The 27,626-nt window shown below is 40.0% G+C and overlaps 1 protein-coding gene across 1 annotated transcript; it reads right to left on the bottom strand.

The window, feature by feature from the left end:
* Positions 1–27,626, bottom strand: EFCAB2 (EF-hand calcium binding domain 2). The gene is given in 9 exon segments (XM_026844591.1): positions 1–2,117; positions 2,119–2,231; positions 3,245–3,311; positions 3,410–3,452; positions 5,239–5,318; positions 9,985–10,057; positions 18,877–18,961; positions 24,967–25,079; positions 27,532–27,626. Coding segments are annotated over 9 exon segments (693 nt in total). The 3' UTR covers positions 1–2,093.

The following is a 27,626-nucleotide window of genomic DNA, read 5'->3' as shown; positions in this document are numbered from 1 at the left end:
TATATGTTAAGAACCTATCTGCACTATGAATTGTAAGAGTGTTGTATATGGGCATCCTGATTTGACACAGCAGTAGCTGAGGTGGTCTCTGGGGTAGCACCACTAGAAACAAATTGTGCTCTCTCTGGAGCACTGCAAGCTATGAAATGATTTTCTGAAATAAGCATCTTCCTGCTGACATCCAAGATGAGGCTGACAGTGGCTCCAAGACTGCAGAATATAAATGAAACCTATATTCATGCTAGCTGGGTTAGAAATCCAGTACAACACACCGCATATCAAACAGGAGGATTCATCTAGGGAAAATAAGTTCAGCTTCCAAAGAGAGACTGAAGACAACTAATAAAAGTATTTTTTCTTAATGGGCTTTTATTGCTCTTGTTTTAATCTTCAGAAACTGGTTCTTTTTCACATAACACTAATGATTACCTTCGGTTTTCATTCTTAGTGACAAAGAAATCAAATACATGGTAAATGTGATAACAAGAGTGCATTGCAGAGTCTTAGGACCAGTGCAACAGTGGTTCCCAGATGGAAACCCAGCTTAGAACAATGTTGTTTACCTGCATTAACTCTTTGTTGCCTTACTGTTTAAGAAAGTATCAGTGAAAGACAGCTTGGGATTAGAAAAGTAAAAAGAGAATTAAAGAATGGTCTCTTTCAGATTGCTTCTATCAGCACATTTAGATTGTGCTAATCTCTGTGAAGCACAGCAGCTCCCTTGCAACTACATATAAAAACAGCCCTCTGAGCTTCCAGCTCAAGTGAAACACATGGGTAGAGCAAAAGACCTGACATAAGAAGCCCTGCACTCTGTTCTCAGCTCTGCCACTAGAAGGGCATGACAGGGGGTAAGGCATTCAATGCCTCGGTGTGTCACTCTTCCCCAGATTTCATCAGCCTATGAAGTCCACTGATGACACACAGCTGGGATATGCAGTTAAGACAGAGGAGTGGTAGGGCACTGTACAGGAGGAAACCAAACTTGATAGGGAGTAGAAAAACAGAAAGGGGGTGGAAGGTGTGGAACACAAAGTGCAAGATGGTTCCATTGAGGACCAGACCACAGCACCTTTTCCTACAAGCTGAGATGTCATCAGTTGAGAACTGCTGGTCACTTTTTAGAAGATGATGTACAAGGCAAGAACTCATGGGAAAAGAACTTCAACTCAAGTTAAAGGACAACAGTACAGTAGCAGTCAAGAAAATGATTAAGCTAGAAGTGAGGAGAGCAATGAGGTCTGTGGTGGTCTTCTAGCAAGGATAGTTGAGACACATATTCTACACTAACATCTTACAAAAAATGGTGCTTCATCAGTTTACGAAAATCAAATTCCAGTCTTATGATCCTAAGTTTTGAACAATTCAATTTAAGCTCCTGACTTTCAAATTGGTTATGAAAGGGGAACTGTTTATTGCCTACAGAAACAAAAATGTTGTCAAGGATTACTCTGTAAATTTAACTATGGCAATGGTTTGAATGCTACCTGCATGTTTAAAATTGAAACAAAGTATCACGTGCCAGTGGATCAGTAGCATAAAATGGAACTAACTGGTCCAGTTTAATTGCCTATGGTAAACAAAACACAAATATTTGACAAAACCGAGAAACTGTAGAGAGTTTATTTGATCTATTGTATTATTTCAGAAGGAGTAACCTACCTGATGCCTTATTAAACACAAACAGGGATCACATTTAAATATAAAAGCTCTATCTTAGTAGCATGCCTTCACAATTTTAGTCCTTTTAAGGTATTCACTTACCTACTTATTACCCACTTTCACAGGTCTCATTTTCCATTAGTTTTTCAGAAGCAATTGTAAAGTCATTTCTTGATTCCATTAACATTATTTTTCCTGTTATTTCCAAACCAAATTCCATGATTTCTTTTCCAGACCTTATACAGTATTTCTGTCAAGAGCTCTTTTTCCAGGTGTGAATACATTTCAATATGTATACAGAACCCAAGAAAATATAGCTACACAGATTTTATTTTAATTATAAGCACAAAGTCACAAGCTGAGCTTTGTTATACTTTAAAATACATACTTCAACTAACTGCCAAGCTACACTGTTGTTACCAAAAGGGATCTCAAACACTAAAGGGGAAGATCTTAAGTTTCATCTACTATCATCATTGAAATGTAGTCTCTGTAGTGAATAGTATTTGTTTCTGGATCTAGAGCAGTGGACAGCATGTCTTCCATTTCTTCCTGAGTAAAGGGCTCACCTGAAAGACAGCAGAGACACTTTGTCTTGATAAGTATTCTCTTCAGGGCTCTCAAATTACACTGCTTTTCCCTTGCAAGGATCTTCTCTTGGTCCTCACACAGAGGAGAAAAGGAGCAATACTGAGGATCTGCTTCCTTCACTTTTGTCAGTGTAAGTCCTGCACACCAAACAAGTTGTCTAATGAAAAGGGGACAGAAGGCCTGGATCTTCTGACCTCCTTCTAGTTCGGACTCCAAAACAGCCTGTTCCTCTCTGCCACAGGGATTTCAAAACAACCATTTTTGTCCAAATGAATTCTTCTAATGTGTACATTAGAATTATTATCTCTCATTTGGTTATCCTTGCACTTGTATTTACATCATGAAAGGCTTCTGGTTTTTCTCTATTAGGAGCTTCAAAGCTGCTGATGGCCTACTTCATCCCTCTCTGAGAACAAGGTTCCCATCTGAGGATAGGTCTTGCGCAAAGCCTGCACATCGTTTTGTACTGGAGGCCCGCAGGCATGAGTCACTCATGCAAGAAAAGCAGGCTCTTCAAGGGATATTGAGGATTACATGATATACAACTTAAATCTGGTCTTTGAATCTCTTTCTTTGCATACGGCACTAGAATTAAGATCAAGATAATGCAGGAATGAATGAGCACTGAAACCACCTGAAACATCTGGAAATCTAAACTACATTTTTACAGGAGGACAGAAAGAGTCACATCCTTAAGAAACACAGACATGTGCACAGAATCATAAAATATCCACACAAGATTGAACTACGACTCTTAATAATGATAATCTCTATCTTATAATGTCTGCAAGCAAGCAGATAAATGTTCTTTCCCTGCATTATTCACCAGTGAAATTTTCTAGTCTGCAGCCACTCATCACAGCAACAGTATTGTTTGAAGACAAAGTACCTACTCCTGCAAGTTTTGGCATGCAGAATGAGGACCTCAAGGTGCCATATACACATGTAATGTTTATTTACTTAAACACCGATATTACAAAAGTCATGTTACCTTCTTCAGTCAAATATTTGACCAGCTCCTCTTTAGTAATATATCCACATTTATTCTCATCCAACGCCTTTAAAGAAAAAGAATGAAACGTGGTTTTAACCATATTGAATCAAGAATCAGCAACTTATTCCCAACAATTAGGTACTTGAATATTTAGTTACAGACCTCAAATGCATGTAGAAGAACATCTTCTGGAATAGGCTGGTAGCTGAAACCATTGAATCAGAAAAGTTAAGTCACAGGCTGCTGTACTATTTTGAAAGAATAAAATATGAGTACTAAAGGAAAGGGAAAACTTATTTTCTTTGAGAATTTACTAAATTTGCCTATCAAACACTCAACTTCTGTTTAATTTTCCTTGTGCTAAGGAGCCAGATGAATGGCTTCTGCATGTCTGGGCTGGCCGAATGGGTTAGTAGGAATCAATAATAGCTGAATCATTCCATGTAGCCAATGCACTGAACAGAAGATGGCCAAACCAAGAAAATAAACTTTTGTCCAGGTACGCTGGTAGCTAGGCAACAGATCACCTCGTGGGATTTTGACAGTCTAATGAGCTGATGATGAGCAAAGGAGGCTGGTAGCTATAAAAGAAAAGGTCTGTCACTATTTCAGAGAGACGGGAGAACTGGGCACATGTATGCATGCATATGTGTGCCTGATTTCAGAGATGGAAAGGAAGCCCTGTGCAGCAATGGAGACCTTCCATACCCCAGCAAACTCTCACCAATATACTAAAGAGAAGGTGTTGAAGCCAGGGAGATTCTAACTGCTTGATTGTTTCATCCAGATCCACCTTGCTCTTTTACTATCTAAAAATCAAATGCACTAAGAGGCCTTGGTTTTTTGTGATCCAAATCTCATGTGCCCTTGGATAAGTGAACTATGGACATAGTGCCCCAAAAGATAAAGTGGGTCCTGACAAGCCTGCACTAGCCTGGGGAAAGTGTAGGGTTTTTTTTTGTGTGCGTGTATGTTTGTGTGGAGGGGGTGTGGAGGAGGAGAAGAAAGCCCAGAGCAGCAAGGTACCATTCTGTGAAACAGTGAACATCACTGTGGAGCCAGAAATGTGCCATGAAGGCCAGAGAAGGCAAAGGTGCAGGAACCTGGGAAAGCAATGCCCCTGTGCCGGCACAACGGGACCCAAACACTGCTGGCTGGTCCATGTCCAGGCACAGGCACAAAGACTCTCAAACACAGCCCCAAGATGGACCCTGCTGCCTCTTGATGCTGTGATAGAGTTTTGGGAAAACCGATAGCTATTTCATGTGTAGAACACCCTTTGACAAAAGTCCCTCTGTGTGTAAAATCACTTCTCAGTATTGGACAAGGCTGAGTATCTCAAAACCCCTGGCTACCCATCTTTAAAAAGAAGGATAAATTCCCTATAAGTAATCTTGCTTTTAGTGCAAAATATCAAAATAGTGCAAGTTCCTGTGTATATGCAAAGATTTCTATGTACCCTTTTATAATGAACAGTGGTTTTATTCTAGACTTTTATACTAACAGTCTTCTACAGTACTAGTTGTGTACATTCAACTGTACCTGGTAGTCACTTTGAGACATGAATATGAAGCTGATTTATAGAGCTTATTAAAAATACACTGTAACAGACTGTACTTGTCAGTAACTGTAACTCATGCTCAGAAAAAGTAATGGTTATGACCTTAATTTGCACACAAAATATTTCAGAGATGCACAAAACATGCTGAATAGCAAGTTACTTCTGATTCACATTAAAAATACAAAAGCTACCCATTATCACGATTCATGATTATAAGCTGGTATTATTTATATCATCCATACAACATAAAATTATGTAGACAAAGTAATTTTGAAACAAAATCTATCAAAGTAATGTAAACTGAGTTTAAATAAAAAAAAAAAATCTGTACTCCTTCCATTTACATAAAATTACTGTAGATACATTTATTCAGAATCGACCCTGTCAATCTGGAATAAACTACAGACACAGAAAATCCACTTTCCATTACCTTCTGTCAAGTAGTACTTTTGTCATCACTGGAAGAAATTTTTCCAGATTAATGTATCCAGTTGGTTCTTCTTCTTCTACCTAAAAATAAAACTTAAGTATGGCAGGTTATATGACTCATTAGCAAACTAATACGAAAACCAGAAAATTGGGGTGGTTCCTGCATTAAAATTACAGTTAGACTTTGAATATTTATATCAGGTTTTTTATATCACATGGCACCATAACATCTGAGTGAAATGCTTGTGATCAAATAGAAAGAAACTCGAGGAAAGAAATAATAGCCCAACTAAAATACAGGCCTGCAATTACAGACAGTTTCAACAACTCAATATTGCCCTCTTGTGCTTAGAAGCCATTCATGCAAAGGAACTGAATGCCTCGGAACTGATCTTATCTGCCACAATAACGCAGCAGAGGTTTAAACATTCAGACTGCATTCATACTAGTAAAGTCTAGCAGAACCTGGAACAAGCCCAAGCTGTGTAACGTGACCACCCATAACAGCAAACCATTAGCACGATCCCTGGCATGATTTTGGCCTGGGCCACCTAACACTTGCCCCAGCAGTCACCAGGCCTGGCTAGGACCTTAGGGACTCTTCCCCAGCAGGCTGCTTTGTGCAGCCTCTCCACGTAAAACATTTACCAGAGTAGTCATGAGCTGCTCTGTGCCAGCTGGCTTCAACACCCAAGGATGTTTCTGGGCATATTTAATGTGCTAGTTTGGACATAGCCCCGGTCTAGTACACTCAAGGATGGAATTTGTTGCCTCCACATGTTTCGTAGCCAGAGAGAGTCGTCAGGGGAAGGACCAGAAAAGCAAGCAGACAGTCAGGGCAGTCTGAAACAGTCATAAGGCAGCCTATAAAACACCACACAAAGAAATGCTTTCCTTTGCTTCCCATATAAATTAACGGATTAGTCCCAAAACATCAGCAACTTCTAGCAACATTCTCACTGCATTCCCCATACTTCCACAGGAGATGAGCAATGTGGTAAAAACTGCTCCCTATCATACCAGTATGTCCCTTCCCTGAAAATTTCAAGTTTTACTCCCAAAAGGAGCCCTCTTAACAGAGCTAGCCTGTTCCTGTCTGTGTTGAAACTGGATGCATGCTTTGTGGTCTCACATGACCACAGCGATACCTTGCTAGGCTCTCCACAGCCACAGCTCAGATTGAAAGAAAGCTCAAATAGGCACTGATTTGAAATCTCCTAACTGAGACAGGAAAAGATGAAGTAAGAAATCTTCCTCTTGAGGGCTGGGTCAGAGCTGGTGGTGATGCCTGATACATCCAGTTGCTTAAATAGAGAGTTGCAACTGCTGCTGCATGCTCTTTTCCAGTGCTGTTGAAGGGCTTTGGTTGCAAAAAGCAGGCAGCCATCACCTCTTGCTGCTTTAGAGTTGAAATTGGCTTGAAAAAGCACTTTTTCCTTTCTGTTTAGTGAACCTAGCAGAAGGGATCTTTAGCGAGGAAATGAAGCCGTTGCATGCTTCATGCTAAATCAGATGGTACCTTTTACCATTACAGAATCATTTGTTTTACTGCTTGACTGAAAAGATGTAACAAAATACCTGGCAAAACTTAACTTCTTTCCAGTGACATAACAGTTAGCCAATACACTGAACTATTCCATGCATCACAAATATTGAGATGTAGAAGTACACAGCATGTTTTAGGGAACATCTGTACTTCAACTAGTATGAGGTCAGAAGGCCACAGAGATGGGAAAAGAAATATGGTTGCTATTTACTGGACATAAGATAGATGTGTCTTATATTAAGCAGAACAACCAAAAGCAAGGACCCAAAGCTTCCATGAAGATGGTAAGTTATATAAATGATGTCTAAGAGTCAAAAAACTTTAGAACTGCTCATCCAAACAGTTGAAGGTCATCCTAATTTTCATACGAGAACTCAACAGCAACGAGCACTTCAGGGCTCAATGTAACAAATACCTGTGAAAGTGTCCGCCCTCACTGACAAATATCACACAGGTTTGTCTCTTTTTGTTGGTGCGCTATTTGTATTTTGCCTTCAGAAAGTAATCTGTGGAAATAACATGTCCTTCCTGACAATGGACCTAGTCCTGGGAAGTGATGGAACAGCTTCCATTTCAGTGACTCTACAGGCCCAGAAGTATCTTGAACTGTTAAAATTAATCCTATTTCTAACACTGATAGATGAGAGAATAAATTGAATATATTAACCTCACCTAAGTCAGTAAGTATGCAGTTTTGCAGGTATATGTGTTGTCTTACTCTTCCTTGTGCTCACTCCTGTCCTACACTTCATTTCCCATAGATATTTTCTTTTTTCCATAATTCCTCCCCTTCACACAGTGACTGTGAAAATAACAGTATTTGCTTGTTCAAACTCTGTGAGTTTTGCTCTATTTCTTTCCTTTAGGTACATCCACAGCTCCCGTAAGAACTGTACTGTAGCACCGATTCTGTTTTATACCTCTGTTCTCACAGCCATACTCTTATTGTCCACAGAACATCTGGGGACTTGAGTCACAAAGAAACAAACCATCTTCCAGAGTTATCCAGGAGATCTGTGGTGAAGCAGTGTACTGTACCTGGGCTTTCAAACTCCAGACATTGTAGTAAGCTTTCACCATCTCTAGGCTTATCATTAATCCTAACTTTGTAAGTAGGCCTAAATATATGCTGTTAACTATAGCATTTAGCATAAGGCAATATAGGAAACCATATATGATAATTTTTAGAGATAAAATAACTATATGAATGCTGATTTGGCAGATATGAGTAACTTGAAGGCAACATATGCCAGTTTAGCTACAATAAGGCTAATAGGAAGATAAGATGACTGAGAGACACAGGTAGTGAGAGACAGAAATGAATTGCAGTTTACAATGGGCAAAAATACTGGAAAAATAGCCTGGTTACATACTGGCCAACAGAGAAAATTTTTACTCTACCTAGCCAATTTTAATGGTATCTAATATAAATTAAGATATATTTGTGATTAACATAATATATTAAAGGTTCTACAAGAAGACAGTGTTCTTCTGGTACTAAACCTATGCCAATATATGGTACGTTTCGTTTACAGGCACCACAAAATCTTCTTTGAGACTGGACTTCCAGTTCAGTGTTCTTTAAGGTTAACCATTACTCTTGAATGTATTCTTTCTTTCTGCAGTATTTGTACTTTAATTTCATCCTTATAATCAGCTACTGTAGATATGTTATACTGTTGTATCTCAAGAGTCTTCCATCTCATAGGTGCATTGCATTGTACTTTGTTATGTATTACTTATCTCAAATTTTCTGTAATGCTGAAAACTGAAAAAAAATCCAGTCAATAGGAAGTCCAATCTCTTTGGGAGGGGTAGGCAGGCCTTAAACTCTCCTGGTTCCCCTGGACTTGAAGGCAAGGGGAGGTCAAAGCATTCCCTTCCTTTTCTCAGTTTTCTATCTTGAGTCAGATGCACTGTTCATTTGCTGCAAACAAAAATCTCTGTGGGTCACTAAAAATATCATCTATATTAAGCACCATAATCTCTCTTTCCATTTTGTCTTATTTGCCAGCGGGAGCTGGGACAATCTGGTACTGAGAGTACAGACCCAGAGCAGACAGATTGCAGTATCATGTTAAAAGATCCTTCTCCTCTGATGGTTCATTGTGCTTCCTTATCTGAAGCAGCTGTGTCATTTTCACAAGACTTAGCACAAAATTTCTCACACTAAATTCCGACCTACAAGGGACCAGACAAGCTTTCTGAGGAAAGACTGCTACTGCAACCATCCGTATTTTTGTAGGAGACAGGAAGAAAAAAGCAAGAGAGATCAATTCCCAGCATCATGACCTATAAATGCAAAAGAGAAAAATCTTTCACCTACCTCTCAGCCCCAGCATCTTCCATTCCTTAAGGCAGTATACTAGTTTGCAAAAAAGAATGTGAAATCCTTTTCCCACTTCTTTGTCCTACTTACTAACCATAACCTGCCAAGGCACCAGCACACCAACCTTTCTATTACAAGCATGAGGTAAGGAGACAAAAATTAGTATAGGAAAAAACTGTGGAGAAACGTGATCAAAATTCCTTACCCACTGCATATCACTGGGAGAACAGGAGGACTGCTAGGTCATGCAAGGTTTTATGTCTGAATTCTGATTCACAGGCTTAAGTAATCAAGTAGGAAAAGATTACTTACCGAGAGAAATCTCAAGGCTGGGAAAGACCTCATGAAGGACAGAAAGTTGAGAAGTCTGGCTATAAGATAGAAATAACAGGACCCAGAGAAAAAACTATGTGTTCTCTCTGTGTATTTTTGGAATTTGATGCAAATTTTAACACCTGGTCAGGAACTGATTTTTATTACCTCATCATCCAGTGTGTGGCCCTGGCATGTTCAGAAGAGCGAATTGGTTAGAGTTTGGATATCCTAATCCAACTGAGGTTTAGGACATTGTTTTTCATCAGCAAAAAACAATTTTTTCCTCCATTTTCTGTAAATGACCCTCCACCTTGGCACAGCATCACAGTGACCTTCTGGGGTAAAAAAAAGAGTCAAAGACTCCTCATTTTAATCCATCAATGTTCTTACTTCATCAGTCTAAAGACTTGCTTCAGGGCAACCTGAGAGACTACTTTCCTGCCTGCATCACTTCCAAACTCTGGGAAAAGAGCTTAGGTTTCCCACACAGCAAGGCAGAAGGGCCAAACTTGTGCAAGTTTAAGACTGAAAAAGATACAAAAGACCTAAACATTTACCTTTGCAAGCAGTTCATGTAGTTCTGCCTCAGTTGGAAAGCAACCCAGTGATCTGACAATTGAACCAATCTCTCTGAAAAGAAAAAGATCTGTTAGTAAATCTGCAACTCGGGAGTGTCTCTGGAGACTCGAGATACCAATGCAGAGCTTGTTGTCGTGGCTTAAATGCGGCCAGCAGCCAGAAACCATGAAGTTGCTCGCTCACCCTCCCACCCCAGGGAATACCAGAGAGAACTGGAGGGGAAAAGATAAGGAGACTCATAGGATGAGAAAAAAAATCATTTAAGTAAAATAAATTAAAATAATAATTATAGAAACTACAAACGCATGATGTACTATGCAATTGCTCACCACCCACTGACTAATGCCCAACCCATTCCTGGCTAGCAATCCCAAAGAAGAGAGAATCCCAAAACCTGCACCTGGAAGCGAGAGCGCATTTCCTGGTCAATCCTCATCTATATACTGAACGTGATGTTGTATATGAAATGTTCCATTGGCCAGTTTGGGTCTGTTGCTCTGGCCATGCTCCCTCCCAGCTCTCTTGTGTACCTGCGCACTAGCAGGACATGGGAAGCTGAAAAGTCCTTGATTTCTTAGCAACAACTAAAAACATCAATGCACTATCAACATTCTTCTCATACCAAATCTCATGCTGAATCCAAAACACAGAATTATTTTAGCTACTAAGAAGAAAAAAATAGCTCTACCCCAGCTGAAACCAGGACAGTATCCTCCCCTTATTCCATACCATTTAAATTATGCTGAGGATCCATGTTTTCCAATACATTCTAATTGATCACCATCACTTGTCTGGATTTTTGATATAAACACATATATCACTCTCTTAGTCTGTGGGCCTGAAATGCTGGGGTTTCAATCCCAAGCCCCAAATTAAGGTTGACATATGGGTGATTCTCACAGCCCTTCACAAAGGGGGGTACATTTGCCTTTAGGCTTCCCTCCAGGGTGCAGCCGGCCTGGCAGGGAGAGCCATTGGGTAAATGAGCCCCAGGTGTCCCACATTAAGTAACCAAGGGTCAGGTGTCCCACTTAGGGATAAAAGCTGGGACCACTTGCAGGCAGGGGCAGTGTCTGTCTGTGAGGTGGATGCCCTGTGCAGAGTTCCCTGTTGGGGAAGGACCTCCTGCCTCCCTGGGACTGGGCTCCAGTCAGGTCTGGCTTTTGTAAATGTGGGATGTGTGGAGATTCAGTGTGTGGCTTCCTTGGTCTTCTGTGTTTGGCTTGTTGACTCAGTTGTCTCCCATCCCTTCTATGGGAAACTGCATTTCACCATTTTTTCCACCCATTGTTGGTTGTGTGGTGTCATTATTGGGGTCAGTGGGATTGATGTTGATTATGTGTAATCTGCCTGACTTGTTTGTACCCCCAGTGCTCACCCATGTACTGACTCTTTTGTATCAACTACAATTTGGTTATTGGTTCATCTTTATGCTGGCTGTGTCCTTTATGCTAGGCCTAATAATTAGCAAAACAGGGCCATCCATCCAAGATGTATAGTGAGTTCATTTAGTTCATAACTTTGGGTTCCATCTATCATGCAGTCTTTCAAAGCAGGAGGGATGAGGTCTACTTCACTTGGTGGAGTGGGTGTCATTGGACACAGCAAGAGGATGGCGTGTAGTCTTTATTGTATGCTATGTTTGGAGCTTGTAGCTGGTGTATCTGGCACAGTCCATGTTCATGGTCTGTGTGTTGAAGATGTCAATCTTGGGAAAGTTGCTGAGTGCCAGTTGCTGAAACTAGTCCTGACTTCATCAAAGTTCCTTTTTCATTAACCTGGGTGAATACTAATATGTATGCTGTTAGTATAATATATATCAATCATAGCAATGATGATATGCAGTGACAGGATTATTTAGCAGTTAACATCATGCAATGCAATTCATTGGCTCTTTTCACCCAAAATCAAATCTGCTTGAGGCATACATCAGGTCCATGGGCAAAAGTAACCCCACAAATGGCTTTGCCTTTACCCAAGGCAGGAATAACCCAGACTGCCTTCCCCAGTGTCCTGGTTCAGCTGGGATAGGGTTAGGTTTCCCTAGCAGAGAGGGGGAAGGGGTCTCCAGCAGGGTTATTCATACTATGCTGATGTCAAGTCCAGGGGCAGAACCTTTTTACCTTGCTCTTTGGTGGGCTCGGTGGCGGGAACCTGTTTCCGTGACCAGCTAGCGGCATTTCTCTGTATGTCGTTTATCTTGTTCCATGTTATTGCTGTTTATTTTGTTATCATTGCTACTGTTGTTCAGATTGTTCATAACTCTGTTGTATTAAATTTCTTCTTACTTTAGCCGTGGTCTGTGTTTAACTTCCAGTCTGACTGGCTGCGGGTGGGGAAGGGGCAATGGCAATGTGCTCTCCGGTCCTGGCAGGGGTTAAACCTGCACACCCAGCATAGTTTTAATGTGCATTATAGGGACTTTATCCCCATCTACAGCACACAGAAGGTTTGTTTGGGCATGAGACAGTTTGATTGGCAGATCCCTTAGTGTTGACTAACCAGGTGGCTTTCTCTAAATGTGTATCCCAATGTTTGAAAGTTCCACCACGCATTGCTCTTATTGTAGTTTTTTGCAACCCATTGTGCTGCTCAGTTTTCCCAGAGGCTGGTGACAGGGGATGTGATATACCCGCTCAATGCCATGTTGCCATGAGACTTGCTTTTCAAGGCCAAGAATAGTGTTCCAGGTGGTGGCATGGGGCACAGGATATATTTCCAGCCATCCGGTAGTTGCTTTCACCACTGTGAGCATGTACATAGCGTTTGCTGTGCCTGGTTTGTGGGAGTGTAATATAATCTGTCAGGCCTCCCTGTATCTATATTTTAACCTCTTTGGTATGGAGGACAATGGTTTTAACTGTTTGGCTTGCTTGACTGCAGTGTATGTTTCACATTGCTGGATAACCTGTGCAACAGCATCCATGGTTAAGTCCACCCCTCAGTCACAAGCCCATCTATATTTTGCATCCTTTCCTTGATGACCTGAGGAGTCATGGGTCCAGCGAGCCAGAAATTGTTTACCCTTATGTTGCCAGCCCAGATCCACTTGAGCCACTTCAATCTTAGCAGCTTGATCTACCTGTTGGTTGTTTTGATGTCCTTCAGTGGCCCGACTCTTGGGTACATGAGCATCTACATGGCATACTTTCACGGCCAGGTTCTCTATCTGAACAGCAATATCTTGCCATAATTCAGCAGCCCAGACAGGTTTGCCTCTGTCAGTTGCTCCGTTTCCACTGCTGTAACCCCCCCCACAGTGCATTTGCCACCATCCATGAGTCAGTAGAGAGGCAGAGCACCGGCCACTTTTCTTGCTCAGCGATATCCAAGGACAGCTGGATGGCTTTCACCTCTGCAAACTGACCCCATTCACCTTCTCCTTTAGCAGCTTCTGTGACTTGTCATGTGGGGCTCCACGCAGCTGCCTTCCACCTTCAATGTTTTCCTACAATACAACAGGACTCATCAGTAAACAGGGCACATTGATTCTCATTATCTGATAGTTTATTATACAGTGGGGCCTCTTCAGCATGTGTCACCTCTTCCTCTGGTGACATTCCAACATCTTTGCCTTCTGGCCAATTTATGATTACTTCAAATATTCCTGGGTGACTGGGGTTTCCTAGGTGAGCCTGTTGTGTGATTAATGCAACTCATTTACTCCATGTGGCATCATTTGTGTGGTGTGTGGATGGAACCCTGCCTCTGAACATCCAGCATAGCACTAGCAGGCAGGAGGAGCTGTGCTTCCATACCAACCACTTATGAAGCAGCTTGAACTCCTTCATATGCTGCCAATATCACTTTTTCAGTTGGAGTATAGCAGGCTTCAGATCTTCTAAATTTCTAACTCCAGAACCCCAGGGGTTGACCTTGAGTATCTCTTGATGATTTTTGCCAGAGACTCCAGCTAAGGCCATTCTCCGCAGCCATGGTGTAAAGTACATTTCTAACATCTTGTCCTGCCCGGACTGGCCCAAGGACTACTGCACAAACAATTTCCTGTTTAATCTGCTCAAATACTTGTTGTTCAGGGCCCCATTTAAAATCATTCTTCTTCCAGGTTACTTGATAGAGAGGGCTTACAATCAAACTATAAGTTGGGATACACATTCTCCAAAAACCCACAACACCTAAAAGCTTGTTTCCTTTTTGCTAGTTGGAGGAGGCATAGCTGCTATTTTGTTGATCACATCCATTGGGATCTGATGATGTCCATCTTGCAATTTTATTCCTAAAAACTGGATCTCCTGTGCAGGTCCCTTAACCTTTGTTTTATGGCAAAACTGGCTTTCAGAAGGGTTGGGATTAGTTTTTTCCTTTTCTCAAAAACTTCTGCTGTGTTGCCCCAAATGATGACATCATCAATGTACTGCAAGTGTTCCAGAGCTTCACTCGTTTCCAGAGCAGACTAAATCAGTTCAGGGATGGACACTGTCCTTGTTTTGGTGGTACTAGAGCTATTTTTTTATTCTTAGTAGCTAAAATAATTCTGTTTTGGATTTGGTATGAGAAGAATGCTGATGATGCACTGATGGCTTTAGTTGTTGCTAAGAAATCAAGGGATTTTCAACTTCCCGTGTCCTGCTAACGCGCAGGTACACAAGAGGCTAGGAGTATAGGAGTGTGCATGTACAAGAATGCAAACACACACAAGCGTATGTATGTGGACTTTTAAGATAATATCTTAGTAAGCAATGTCTGTTTTTACAGACATTAAATATTCTGGAGCTTTCTGGAAGAATATAACTCTTCTTGTGACTTTCCTCAAATCTTCTTTACTACTGTGTTACAATGAACTGTGTACAGGTTACTTTCAACTGCTGTCCTCTAATTTTTAAGCTTAATTTCAGTGAAGTCTACTTTTATACAGTTAATAAAACACTTGGAAACCTACTGAGATGAAAGGTAGCAAATAAAATATATGTTTACATTAAATGCTATAAAGACAAATTCTAACTGCAGTAAGGAAAAATTACAAAAAGTCAGGAAGGAGGCAGCTCTGCTATGCCCCTGCTGTGCTCTGAAAGAGTCAAACAGACCAACAGAGTGGCTTATCACCACCCTGTTTATGCTGCAAATTATCTTCATAGCTTGCATTTATTGCAGAACCTGATGCAGTCTGAGGCTCTAAATAAAATTCTGACCAAACTGGCAATGCCTCCAAAAAGTTTAAGATGCATATCACAGACTAGAAACAAAAGTACTGTAAAGCTGTAAAAAAGTACTAATGAGACTTATGGTGTGACTGAAGACAAAACACAAGCATCAATATTGCTTGTGATTTTCAGCCTGATTCTACAACACAGCAATTCAAGCACATTTGACTAAGTATCCACAGTGCTGGTCGTTCCCATGATTCAAAACTCTGTGGTTTCTTCATCTTCACCAGTCTATCTGGTAGAAAAAGGAGATTGCCATTTTTATTAGGCAGATACAAGAAGCAATGACCTTTGTAAAATTATCTTACAACAGTAAAACCCCAAATGTGGCACACCAAGCATACATAAATTAGACAGGTCAGTCTCTGGCCTCCTCAGATAGGTCCTGAGGAGCTCCCATTCTAATTGAAAACATGTGAGAAGCACTACAACAGACAAAAGAGAGAAGCTGGCTGCACAAAAATAGCTACAAAATCCAGTCCCACACATAGAGTTGTTATGAAATGAAGCCATCTGCTCAAATGACTCAGTGAAACCTTGTGCCCCATGGACATGAATGGAAGTTTGGTCATTGGCCTCAATGAGATCAGACATTTAGTCCTATTGTTTTATAATCCTTGTCCCATGCATCCTATTTCTAGTATGGATATACTGTATTTGATGCTCTCACTCCTGCATTCCCTCTCATCTTTTCCAGCTAAAAGATACTTGTAAATATTCTCTGCCTCTCCCAGAGAAACATCCAACCCAAATCATGCCTCCCTGCTATCCCACACTATTTCTACTCTTGCAGGGTGCCAGAGATGGGAAGCTTGCCATCATCTCCTGCCTCACCTCACACTCAGCAAAACTGCAATGTGACTAAGGTAAGCCAGGCCCTGAAACAATTTACAAATTCTAGCATTGCTGGCTGCTGTTTCTGACAGGCTATGCATGTGCCAACATGAGGATGTTGTTTGAAGTGTCTGTGGTCAAAAAAGTCATGTCACATTTGGTAATAACATGGCATTTAAAGGACCCAGATAGATAGCAAGTTGTATTTTATTCCCAGCCACTTCCTCTCACTTAGTTCAGCAGCTGCAGTTCCTGCTGTGTAGTTGCTACCATAAAAAAAGATAGTTAAAATGAGTTTGTGTTCCTACAGGTTTTATAATAGATGCAATAAAATTTTGGGCTGTAGTTTTTATTCTGCATGTAACATGTTTCAGTGACAAGATTTTCAAAATCACGAAAGCCCTTGACTCAGGGTGTGTCATAAGCAGCATGAAACACCACCATCTTCCTTGTGCTTATTTTCTTACTAACTTGTATTTGCATTAGGAGTCATGTAACACCAATGCTGGCCTGTCAAGCCAGAGTAATTTTCCATGTTCTTCACAGGAATCTGCTATTTCAGGCAATAACATTCATACTTCTACAATTGTGGTTAAGAATTGTACTGTACTGCCACCTTCTGATACAAGATAATCGGCCATTAATAATCCCATTATTGTGATACAGCCCTGCATTATGAACCTAGGAATAATGAGACAATAAATTGTTCTTTGTCAGTAACCGTACTATGACAAAAATGAGTGTGAAATTGTGCATTTACTATGTTAAATACTTTTGAATGTCCCCTCTCACATTATGATTTACTATCTGAATGAATAAATTTTTTTAAAAGTCTATTTGTATAATTTCATTGTTGTAATATTTTTCTCAAGCTCTGTATCCATTCTATAATGGAGTGAGGAATGTAGCAAATCTTACAGCTCTCTAGCCAGGACTGCAGACATAAATGACACACAAATATAGCAACTAATATGTCATGGTGCAGTGAGGGCTATGGGCTCACCAGGGCTGGTGTAGTGCCAAGGGCTCCCCTTGCAGGGTGGAGGCAGGGTGGGCAGCCAGGGCCTGTCCCACCACCCAGCCAGGAACAGGGCAGCCCCAGGTATCTGGCACCTCCCTGGGGATGGGTCAAGAGATTCAAGCCAAGCGCTCTTCCAAAGAGCCCTATGGGTGAGGGAAAAGCAACTGTACAGAGTACAGAGATGTACCTTGAAACCCACATCTAGTATAACTAGAAAGTCATTTCACTTCTATGAAGCACCCGTAGCTTCTTAAATTTAGAGACACTAGTAAGCATGCATTGCTAAAACCATCACATAAATGTTTTGCACCTCTCTGACCTCTGTTTAACAATGTAGAGAAGATGTTTGTGACATTTAAAGATGTCTTCTAATTTGACTTTGTGAAATTGTTGTCATTATACATTCTTCACTGGTTCTCACACTCCTTTGTAGTGTTTATATTCAGTAATTGATTTATAATTAAAAGCTCTATTGATAATCTTATGAAAATAGTAAATGGACTTCTGAAAAATTACTTCAGTAAACTTTAATGACAACAGCTCATAACTTCAGAACCTGATCAGTGAGACATGAACATGTGTTTTATGTATTTTTATAACAAAAGCCATATTGTAATGTGTATGGATATTTATGTTAAAATGAAGTTGAAGTTGCATTGTCAAATATTCAAACTTTAAAAATACAAGAATTAAGATTATTTAGTAATTTTTTAATTGGAATACCTTTAGTTCTGTATCTTGTAGCTAGCTTGTCCTGATCAGTCTAACAGTCCATGTTTTTATCTTCCACTGAACTTTTTCTTACTCACTCAGACAGCAATTTTGTTTGTATTTCCATAACAATGCATGCTAAAGGTACAGTGCATGCAGTTCTCCCTCATGACTCCTATTTGTGCATCCCACGCCCCCAGTTCTGGTCACCCCATTTCAAAAATGAGAAAGCTGAACAAGAAGGAGCACAAAAAAAAAGAATAGCCAGAGCTATGGAACAGCATCTCCTGAGATTAAACACATCCAGACTCTTCAGCTTTAGACTACTGTAATGAAGGTCAGATGTGATAGCTATGAAATCATTAATAGTGTCAAGAAGATTTAATAGAGAACACTTGTTCACTATTATAAGACACACAAAAAACACAAACAGGTGCCACAAATCATAATGTTGCAGTATTTGTTGGTTTTTGTACATCTGCATATTTGCTCAATTCCTTATATTCTTCCCCCAGGTAACTACTAGTAGCTCAGATGAAGGTACTGGGCTAAACGGACTTTTGGTGCAATCAAATATGATCAACTTTATGTTCATTATGATGTTAGTAGTAGTAGTAATAGCAGTAGTAGTATTAAAACTATATAATGAAATTATATACAAGTTTATTCCAAGTCTTCTAAAAACACTTCCCTGTCAGACTGATATCCACCTCCCACAATACTCCAGAGGAAGAAGGACATTGCAGTTGGAGACACCTACCCAGAGCAGGTAACCACACTGGCAGGGACAAGTCTTGACATGCTGGGACTATCCTGAAAGCAAGGGGTTCCATATGGGAAGTAGGACCTGTAGTGTGCCAAGTGAGCCACCAGAGCAGAGATTTCCTAGTAATAATTGTAGCCTCAGACTTCTTGTCTAGCTGCAGTTTCCTCTTGCCTCTTTACTCCACCAGTCCCAGCATCCCTGTCTCAACCACTGAACAACACAAAATGTGTATTAAACAAGCAAAGACATAACTGTCTAATCAGGGCCAAAAGGACTCTCAATTACATTTTCTGAAAAAGCAGATGTAGGTTTAGGGAGTTATTTATCTCTATAATAAATCCTGTAATATTTCTGTGTGAAGGTATTTACAAACCTGACATCCACAGTTTTATTGCATTCGTGGTCAAACACCTCAAAAGCCTCTATAATCTTTTTCTCAGTTTCAGCTACTGCACCATCTGCAAAAAGAAACATAAGAAAAGAAAGATTCACTGAGCTGTTGCAACTGATTTATTTCCAATTTGAGAAATGTGACAGCAAAAGCACCAAAACTGATAAAGGGGCAGACAGAAAAGGTATCTTGAAAAAGCAGAAATTATTCTAAAAAAACCCACTCTAAATGCAGAGCCTGTAATTTATATTAGTAATATGGCTCTGCAGCTGCATCAAGTCTGGTGGTAATGGTGCGTCTCAGATGCATGATCATCACGTCTGGGTGTGGACCCTGCTCAGAGTGTGACACAGCTCCGCCTGGATGCTATGGTGCCAGGGGAAGGAGCAAGGCGAACCTGGTCCCAGGCTTGCCCAGGGTTCATCCAGGTTCCTGCACCCAAGGAAACAAAAGTGTTCTCATGTCCACTAAGGTAGCCATCATGTATGAAAAGCTGAGAACCAGGAATAAAGAGATGGTTAAGATACATGCACAGTGAATATATCTCATGGCAAATAATTTATTGTAACAGTTTGGAAAGGAAGACAATCTCAAGGAAGGGGAAGGAGCAATTCACTACATTTGCTTTTTGTATCTCAATCTCAAAGAATGGGGAAGGAAGAACTGCACGTTATCAAAGTTAGATCTCTTCTAAAGCCAAAAATTGCATTCTTGGTGTAAGGGAAGTACCAGGAAATAAATTCTGAAGAGAAAAATGTAAAGAAAGAGTCCATCTCAAAAAAAGGCACCCTGGCAAGGTAACCAGGGTAAACAGAGTGAACTGGTTAGCCCATTTATTAGTGTCGTAGTTTGACTTCAAAAAGACAGCACAGAAAGCAAAGTGATATGGAGTTGACCTTTTGGTTCCTGTTGCTAAATACAGCCCCAAACTCCAGCTGGCAAACTCAGGAGGCAGCATGTTGTGAGCTAGCCCCACAGCCTCCAGAGGCCTCCAAAGGGAACATTTAAGCGACAGTCAGAACATGGTTGTCTCTTCTGCATTCTCAACATAATGATGAAAACCTAACTCTTTTCTATCAGAAAAGATTTATTTTCTTCTTTAAGCTTATCTGGTGCTACAAGTGTTGTTGAGCAGCTCTGACCAGCACTAAACCACTGGGCATTGTCTCCACTGTCATTATAAATCCATATCTAGTTTCCTACAATCCCAGTATTTTGAGAATCTCCAGGGCTGCAGTCTACAACCACTTTCGTCATTTGCCCTCTTCCCCACATGACAGAAATTTCTGTTTCCTGGCAAAGGGTGTCAGAACTGAACTTATCTAAAAAAACCATTGGCTTTGTGAGGGCCCCATTTCTATCTTGACCCATGAAACTTTTCATCATGTTTTCTCCCCTCGTGCTGCTGAGGAAGGCAGAGAGTGGTTGGGTAGGTGCCTGGCAGCTGCCCAAGGTCAACCCAGCACAGGCTGCAAGCACTTCAATACAGTCGTGGATTGACCCAGGTATAAGGAAGCTCTTTTTCATATAGAAGAGAGATGTACCCCCTTATAAAGGTAGAGGTGCCCACTGCTTTCTGTCTGTATTTGGCACTGAACTCCTCCAGAAGATATAATACATAGAGACAGGAATATATCCTCTATTCCTCTCTCAGACTTTATTCCCCTGATGGAAGCATGGGCAGGTACAATGGACAGGAGACTGGAGCTCACTGAGGAAGAGCCCTGCTGAGTACCCACATATAGGACAAGCTGTGGGGTTTTTTTCGTAGTTTAACAATAATCCCTGCCTTTTATGTGCCTAAGCAATACAAACCACATTTATTTCCTTTTCAAAAAGCATCATTAAATCTAAGTGGACCTGATTCCTTGTAGAAGATGCCCTAAAGACTTACTCTCAAACTACTACATTTGATGGGTGTTTCTTCATCAACTTCAGAGTTCTGGACCCAGCCTCCACTGTAGACTGTTGTTTAGTTCTTGAGATCAGGCACTTCAGTTGTACTATGTCTTCCAACAGAGAAATGCTGAATGAATATTTACAGCTGTATATTCTTGGTTTGATGAGTGAGCCTTCTGTGGAAAAAAAAATTTAACCAGGGGAAGGCAGGGGAACATTTGTAGTACTGGAATTAATGTAGCCATCCAGCCTTTTCAAGCTTTGCCTTCCATTAAAATAGTATACATTAATCTTACCTGTTTCAAGAGGCCTGGCAAAGATCCTGAAATGAAATGAACTTGTTTCAATTTAGGTACCAGATAATCTATTTCTTCCAAGAACAAAGAGGAAGTTGCAATTAAGAACCATCCATGGAAGAAAAAATAATATACTGTAGTCCTCTGAAAGATTCTCTGTGATATGAATGAACACCTAATAATCTATTGCCTAAATCTCTTGTCTCTCTAAGGATGAAAGCCGAGATGTTCAACATAGTTCAGAATAGCAAAGCTAGTTATCTGAAGACTTCTATGATTCACTCTAAACCTTTCTTTGGGAGGGAGAAAAAGATGGATTCCAGCTCTAGGATAAGTAATGGATAAAGGCTTAAAATGATCCCTTCAATAAGGGCATCAAGAGATCAGACATGCAGTTAACTCAGCAGATGTGATGCTCTAAGGTACTGAAATCTTTCTGCACAAGGATACTCAGTTCCACAGATCAATGAAAGCTTCATGTTTCTCTGTGTGGAGCAATTTTTTAGCAGGTTTCAAACAGAAATATCTACACTCTGATAGAATAAAAAATTTCACTCACTTATTCTACTAACTAGAAAAACAATACATAATATCAAAGATAAAATTATTTGATTACTTCTAATTGCTAAAATAAATAAATATTGAAACATGTCATGCCAAAAAATATTCCAATACCTATAACTACTTATTCCCTCAAATGTTTCCTGTAAGGATGATTTCAATTTTTATGCTGCTAAAATGCTTCAGATACTTGTCATTTTTTTCTCATTTTCTCATTCTATTTTCCTAGCACATAAGCAATAAGAAGACAAAATGTCTTAAAATCCATTCCTCAGATACAATAACTAAAAAATGTATTAATTATCAGTTTCCTTTCCTGTACTATCCTTTGCTATTTTCCCAGTTTGTTTAGTTTGAACTAGATAAAGCTCTAGATGCTGCCAGTTAAGTAAGACTGGCAGGGAGCTGGGAGTCCCAAATTAATTCTGCTGCTTCTTTCAGACTGAATTGTTCCTCTTCAGACTGTCCAGACTGTTCCCTGGCACTCTGAGGACTATTTGAAGCCAGCCCGCAAGCAGCACACCTGCCTCAGTTGTGACATTTCTTCTTCAAAGACCACAGCTTCATTCAGTCTTTGTAGGGAACAGAAGCAATTAAATAGATGTGGCTCTGCCAGACTCTTGAGTAATGAGAATTTTAAAAAGTGGTTTCTAGTTGATACAATTTGCTAGATTCTACCATTCGTTTAACTGTATGAGCTTGCTTTCTTTTCTTCCTGGGGCCAGTTGCTCTGATGGTTCAAAAAGCCAAACCTTCCTTTCACTGAAGAGAAATTATGTGCTGAAAAAAGAGGTATCAAAAGAACCAGTAGGCCAACATTAAACAACCACCTAAAATGCTGGGGAGCAGCATCTCTCAGCTGCTCACAGGAAAAGATTTAGTCCCAGTGCAGCTTCATGAACCTATTTACACAATTTGATACTCTGAAACTCTTTGTGCTATGTAATGAGTCAAATTACGGCATCGGTGGACTTGATTTTATTACTTAGTGTTACATCAATCAATAAACATCAATCTAGGTATATTTTAATAAATATAGTCAATTCTATATTTAAACTCCTATATGCATGTGGATACCTCATTAATTACTCCACCCTCTCTTCACAATACTATGTTATGGTTACAAGCAGGTGTGAGGAAACCCCTGAGGTCTCTGGTGACAGGAACCCTTTCTTTACATAGGGCTGCCTTGCTGAACTAGTCAATTTGAAAGGAGAAGGGAGGCAACTGGTTAATCCCAACTCAGTGACAGACAGTTTTAGAATCATTTAAATGTTGTCCTATTTTTATTTAAAAGTGGTGTTATCAACAGCTCTTTCGTAGATTTCCCCATCCATTAACCAGGACTTATCAGAAGGAAGTACAGAATTGTACCAGCGCCTACTACTCCAGCACCATTTCTTCTCTTTCCCACTAGCCATTATTTCACCCAAAAAAGTAGGCAGCATCCTTGGTCCTGTCAGTTGAAAAACTGGGAATGGGTTGCAAAGACTGCCATGAAGGAAAAGGAACATTTTTAAGAAGGCAATGGACATGAGATGGGACATGACTGTAGAGGCAGACACATGAGAGTATGAGTCTTAAAACCCCTGCAATCTCCACTTGACTTCAGTGAACTTTCTGTTCATGGATCCAAGCTATGGTATTTAACCACCCTCCCCACACTGCTCCAACAATCTTCAATAAGGCCCCTGTGATCACCCTTTGCAAATTCTAGCTCTTCCCACCATGTCCAAAATCACAGGTAACACTTTGTCTTGCCATACAATGCCAATCAAAAATGCGAAGTGAGAAGGTGGTTGACCTATGGGGAATATCTGAGCCAGCTGGAGGTGGAAAATGTACAAAAAACTAAGTGTGAAGTCCCTGCTTGAAAAGTGAACCTACTGCATGGTCAAAAAAAAAATGTGACCAAAAAGGAGAAACAGCTAAACAGATCTTACTCCTTACAGCTTTAATATGGAGTTAAAATCCTATAAATGTGTCAAGATGCATGAACAGTTCCCCAGTAAGGAGGGAGACTAGTGCTAGTCCTGAAGAATACCATGTTTCCTTTAAGGGCAATTCCAAATTTATTATCTAGCTATACTGGGCAAATGGATGAAAGAGATGAACTAAAAAGCAGAAGAGATTTGTCTTTGATGTTTTCAGCCATTGTTTCATCTAACTTCTTCCAAAATCCACAAAATCACTAATGGAAATAAAACTAATGGAGATAAAGGCATAAGAACTGGGGAAAGAAACTCCAAATCTGACTGTAGTTCTAATGAGAAGAAATTTACACTGTGTATTTGCTTACATATGAAGCAAAAAAAAACATTTAAAGGCTTCACAATTGCAACTCTGAGGAGGTTATCAACCAGCTCTTATGAAATCTAATCAGGCTTTTAAGCAAGTTTTAATTGGACCATCACCTAGGTCAAGATATTAAAAAGCAGTCACAATACTCAGCATCACCAGCACAGGTGAAATCTCAAACACTCTCAAATAAGCTCATCAGTTTTATGAAAACATTGTGCTTCCAGAACAAAAAGGGAAAGCCAGTGCAGTGTCATAAGATGAATTCTTAGTGATGACATCAGTGCAAGGTGTTCCCATGCTGCTGCTGCTCTTTCCTAACTCCAAAGCAATGTATACAACTCCCTAAATTATTCTGCCACAAATGTTTGTGTTGCCTTCATATTAAGTGTGGGGAGTTTGAACGACTTAAAAATAGTTCAGAAACCTTGCCTCACCCCAAAGAATAAAACCTTACAGCTTTTAACTAATTCTATTTTAAGAAACTTACTCAGGAAAAGGAACACAGGGAGAAAGCAATCTTGAGGCCATTTGAATCTGACTTATTGGCAAGAACTTTCTTCTCCATAGAAGAAAAGGCATACATCTGATATTTTCTCGTGACTTTCCTAATTCCAGGGGAAGCTTAATGTACAGTCAGCCTGATATGCTGAAACAGTAATTGTATGCCGTGTTCTAAAAATATTGAGGCAAGAGAAATATTTTCTTCTGTACTCTGTACCTCCTATAGCATGTATGATACTAATACATTAGATACCAGAAAAGAAAGGAACAATACGATTAAGCCGTAAGCTGGCTGAATATGCAATGTTCTTTCTTTGTGTCTTGTGATACATCATTAAATAATTTAAGATACATGCTCATCGAAGAGTCTTCATTCCGGAAAGACAAATCAAGCAGATTTTGAAGAAAAACAAGAGGTTTATAAAGCAGCTTGATTCCTTCCAATTCTTGAACTGCAATCTGAAGAAAACAGGTTGACACAAAATACTGATGGCACCACTGGGAAATGTGTCACCTGAGTTTAGCCATTCAGATTGAATGAAGGAGATAAAAGATGCAGCTTCATGAAATTTGGTATACGTCAGTTCCCAACAAATGACCAGGCTAAGATCTTCACTGACACAGTACCTATTCCAATTTGGGGATCCAAGTTATGTCATGCAGACTCAGGAAAGGATAATGCTTTCTCTCCTGGATAAGAAGCATCCCATGTTATCACAGATGATACTGAGGCAATCTGAACCTTAGTTTGTTTCCTGCAGAAGAATAGAAAAGCTTAACTGGTTTCTGCAAAGGTCATTTTCAAGCATTCTCAAAGAAGCAAAAATGAAATCTCAAGAACAGCAAAAGCTTTTTCTTTCATGTTTTTCAGATTTGTTGGGAACTAGTCACATTATTGCCCCCTATTGCTTATGTTTGTTGCAGCCTACACCATGTGGTATCTAGATAAACAAGCAAACCCCATCATCAGTGAGTCAACAAAACCAAAACCCTACACTCATCATCATGTAAGTAAGCAACCTTGGACTAAGAGCTTAACCTCACCCTATTGTCATACCTCTTTTCCTAATGGTAGTACATGTGAGAGCTGAAAAACTACCTGGTTGTTTTCATCACAGTAAATGCTTTATGGAAAACTAATAGAGAATAAAAATAAAGGGACTATATTTAAAAATAGATTCACAGAATGGAGCTCTCAGAGTGGAGCAATCAGAACAATCTTTGCACAGCCCCATGGCATGTGGTGTGAATAACCATGAGAACAAAACCACCAGCAACAAATAGAGTTTTAGAAAAATCAGGTAATTAATTTGATGTCTGATAATAAAACACAGGCTGTCAGTTTGATGAAGGCTGTGGCAAAGTTAACTGCAAAAGCTACTTCAAATTCTGATACAAAAATATTAAACACAATTTTTCCTTTTTGTCTTCTTCACATGAGACAATTGTAACATGGGCAAAATAATAAAGTAATGCAAAAAATTAAGCACTGTCTTGACTCCAGATTTGGCTATGGAAATGAGATTATTTCATAGTATTATGCTAGTAATAAAAAAGTAAACAAAGTTCAGATCAACCACAATGGTAATATTTTGGTTATTTCAATTAGAGGTTGACAAATTCATTAAAGACTTTAAAAAATATGTAATAACTGTGCATTTCAACCTCAAAGTTGAAAAATGCAACAATATACCAATATGCAAAGTATATCCAGTTTGTGATAAATCAGTTGGTGGCAACTAAATGGAGCTGCAAGCTGCCAGTAACTTCACCTGATGAAACAAGATACACTGAATATTATCCTAGGTTTTGATTGTTCAGCAGACAGTATTTCAAATGCCATGGCATTCTAATCTACCACAGATTCAGATGTTCTAATACATATGGGAACCAAAACTAACAAAACTAATGGGGCAATTAAAAAATTAATTCATCTGTTGAGAAACAAAGTAAGTACCGAAAGCACTGCTGCCTTGATAAACAGTCAAGGTTCTAGTTGCTTATAAAATTCTTAATCTAACTGATACTATAACATAAAACAAAACAGGCCATGGAGAATGCCACGTCAAGCTGGAAAAGTATGTCCAAAGATGTTTAAACCCACAGTGCACACTGCCTCCAAAGCACAGTTCATATTAGAGCGTCATTGATTTGAAAGGGAATATCCACCATTCACAAAGTTCTTGTCCCAGTTATGTCTCCTCAGAGGTGTTGGAGTCATGGTTATTCTTGTCTATCATCAATGGAAAAAATATTTCTTTCCCTTGTGGTACACATCCTTGTAGGTCATCAAACCCATTTTAATGCTGTCACTTCTGGTTGCTCTTGCAAGATACCATTGTTTTGCCTGGTCTGTGCTGGGCAAACAGCCCCCAGAGCAGATCACAGAAATCACTCTGTATCCTCAGTACTTGATAACTCATACCTATCTGCCCTGAGTCATAATGATTTAACAGCTTGAACAGCTGCTGTATTAAACCTGACTCCCACGTCCTTACCACGATCCTGTTTGCTTGCTCTGTCCAGAGCTTGCACTGCATTTCTTAAAGCCAGGGGATGCAGATGGCAAAGTATGTCAGCATGAAGCCCCAGTGGAACTACAACCACTGCCTGGGCTTGCTGCAGATAATGCGTTTGCCTATGGGAATGGAGAAGGGCAAATTATGAGGGATACCCTTGCTACCTCTGCAAATTCCTTGACAGATGCTTGCTGTAACACAAAATTGTCCATATGTTGGAGGGGACCAAAAAACCACTATTTTCTGCATCACTTCCTATACTACAACACTGCCAGCCTCCCTGGGCCCAGGCTTCTGGAACAGCAGCATTAATTTCCCTGGTGCCACCCCAATTCTTCCTGGAGGTCCCCAGAATGTAGGATTGCAATTTATTTGTCAAAGAAATAAAAGATGTAAGGACTTCCTACACACAAACCAAACTTTAAACTTACTGAAACTATTTATAACCAAGCAGAACTTGCAAGTGAAGGGAAGAGGGGCAGAGAATGTTAAATGTTAGAGTGGCTGAGCCAGAGTGGGTCCCAGCAGGAATCCTGCTAATGTCATACAGTACTTCTTACAGTCCGTAAAGCTCCACTAAATGCTCTTCAGGGCTGGAAATGTGGCAGATCTTCTCATGAGGAAGGCATATGGAAGACTGCAAGTTTAGCGCCAT

This window comes from Athene cunicularia, assembly GCF_003259725.1.
Source record: "Athene cunicularia isolate RWA chromosome 3 unlocalized genomic scaffold, athCun1 chr3_part1, whole genome shotgun sequence".
Classification (NCBI taxonomy): domain Eukaryota; kingdom Metazoa; phylum Chordata; class Aves; order Strigiformes; family Strigidae; genus Athene; species Athene cunicularia.
The sequence above is the reverse complement of the archived record's forward strand: the minus strand, read 5'-3'. Positions and strand labels throughout refer to the sequence as shown.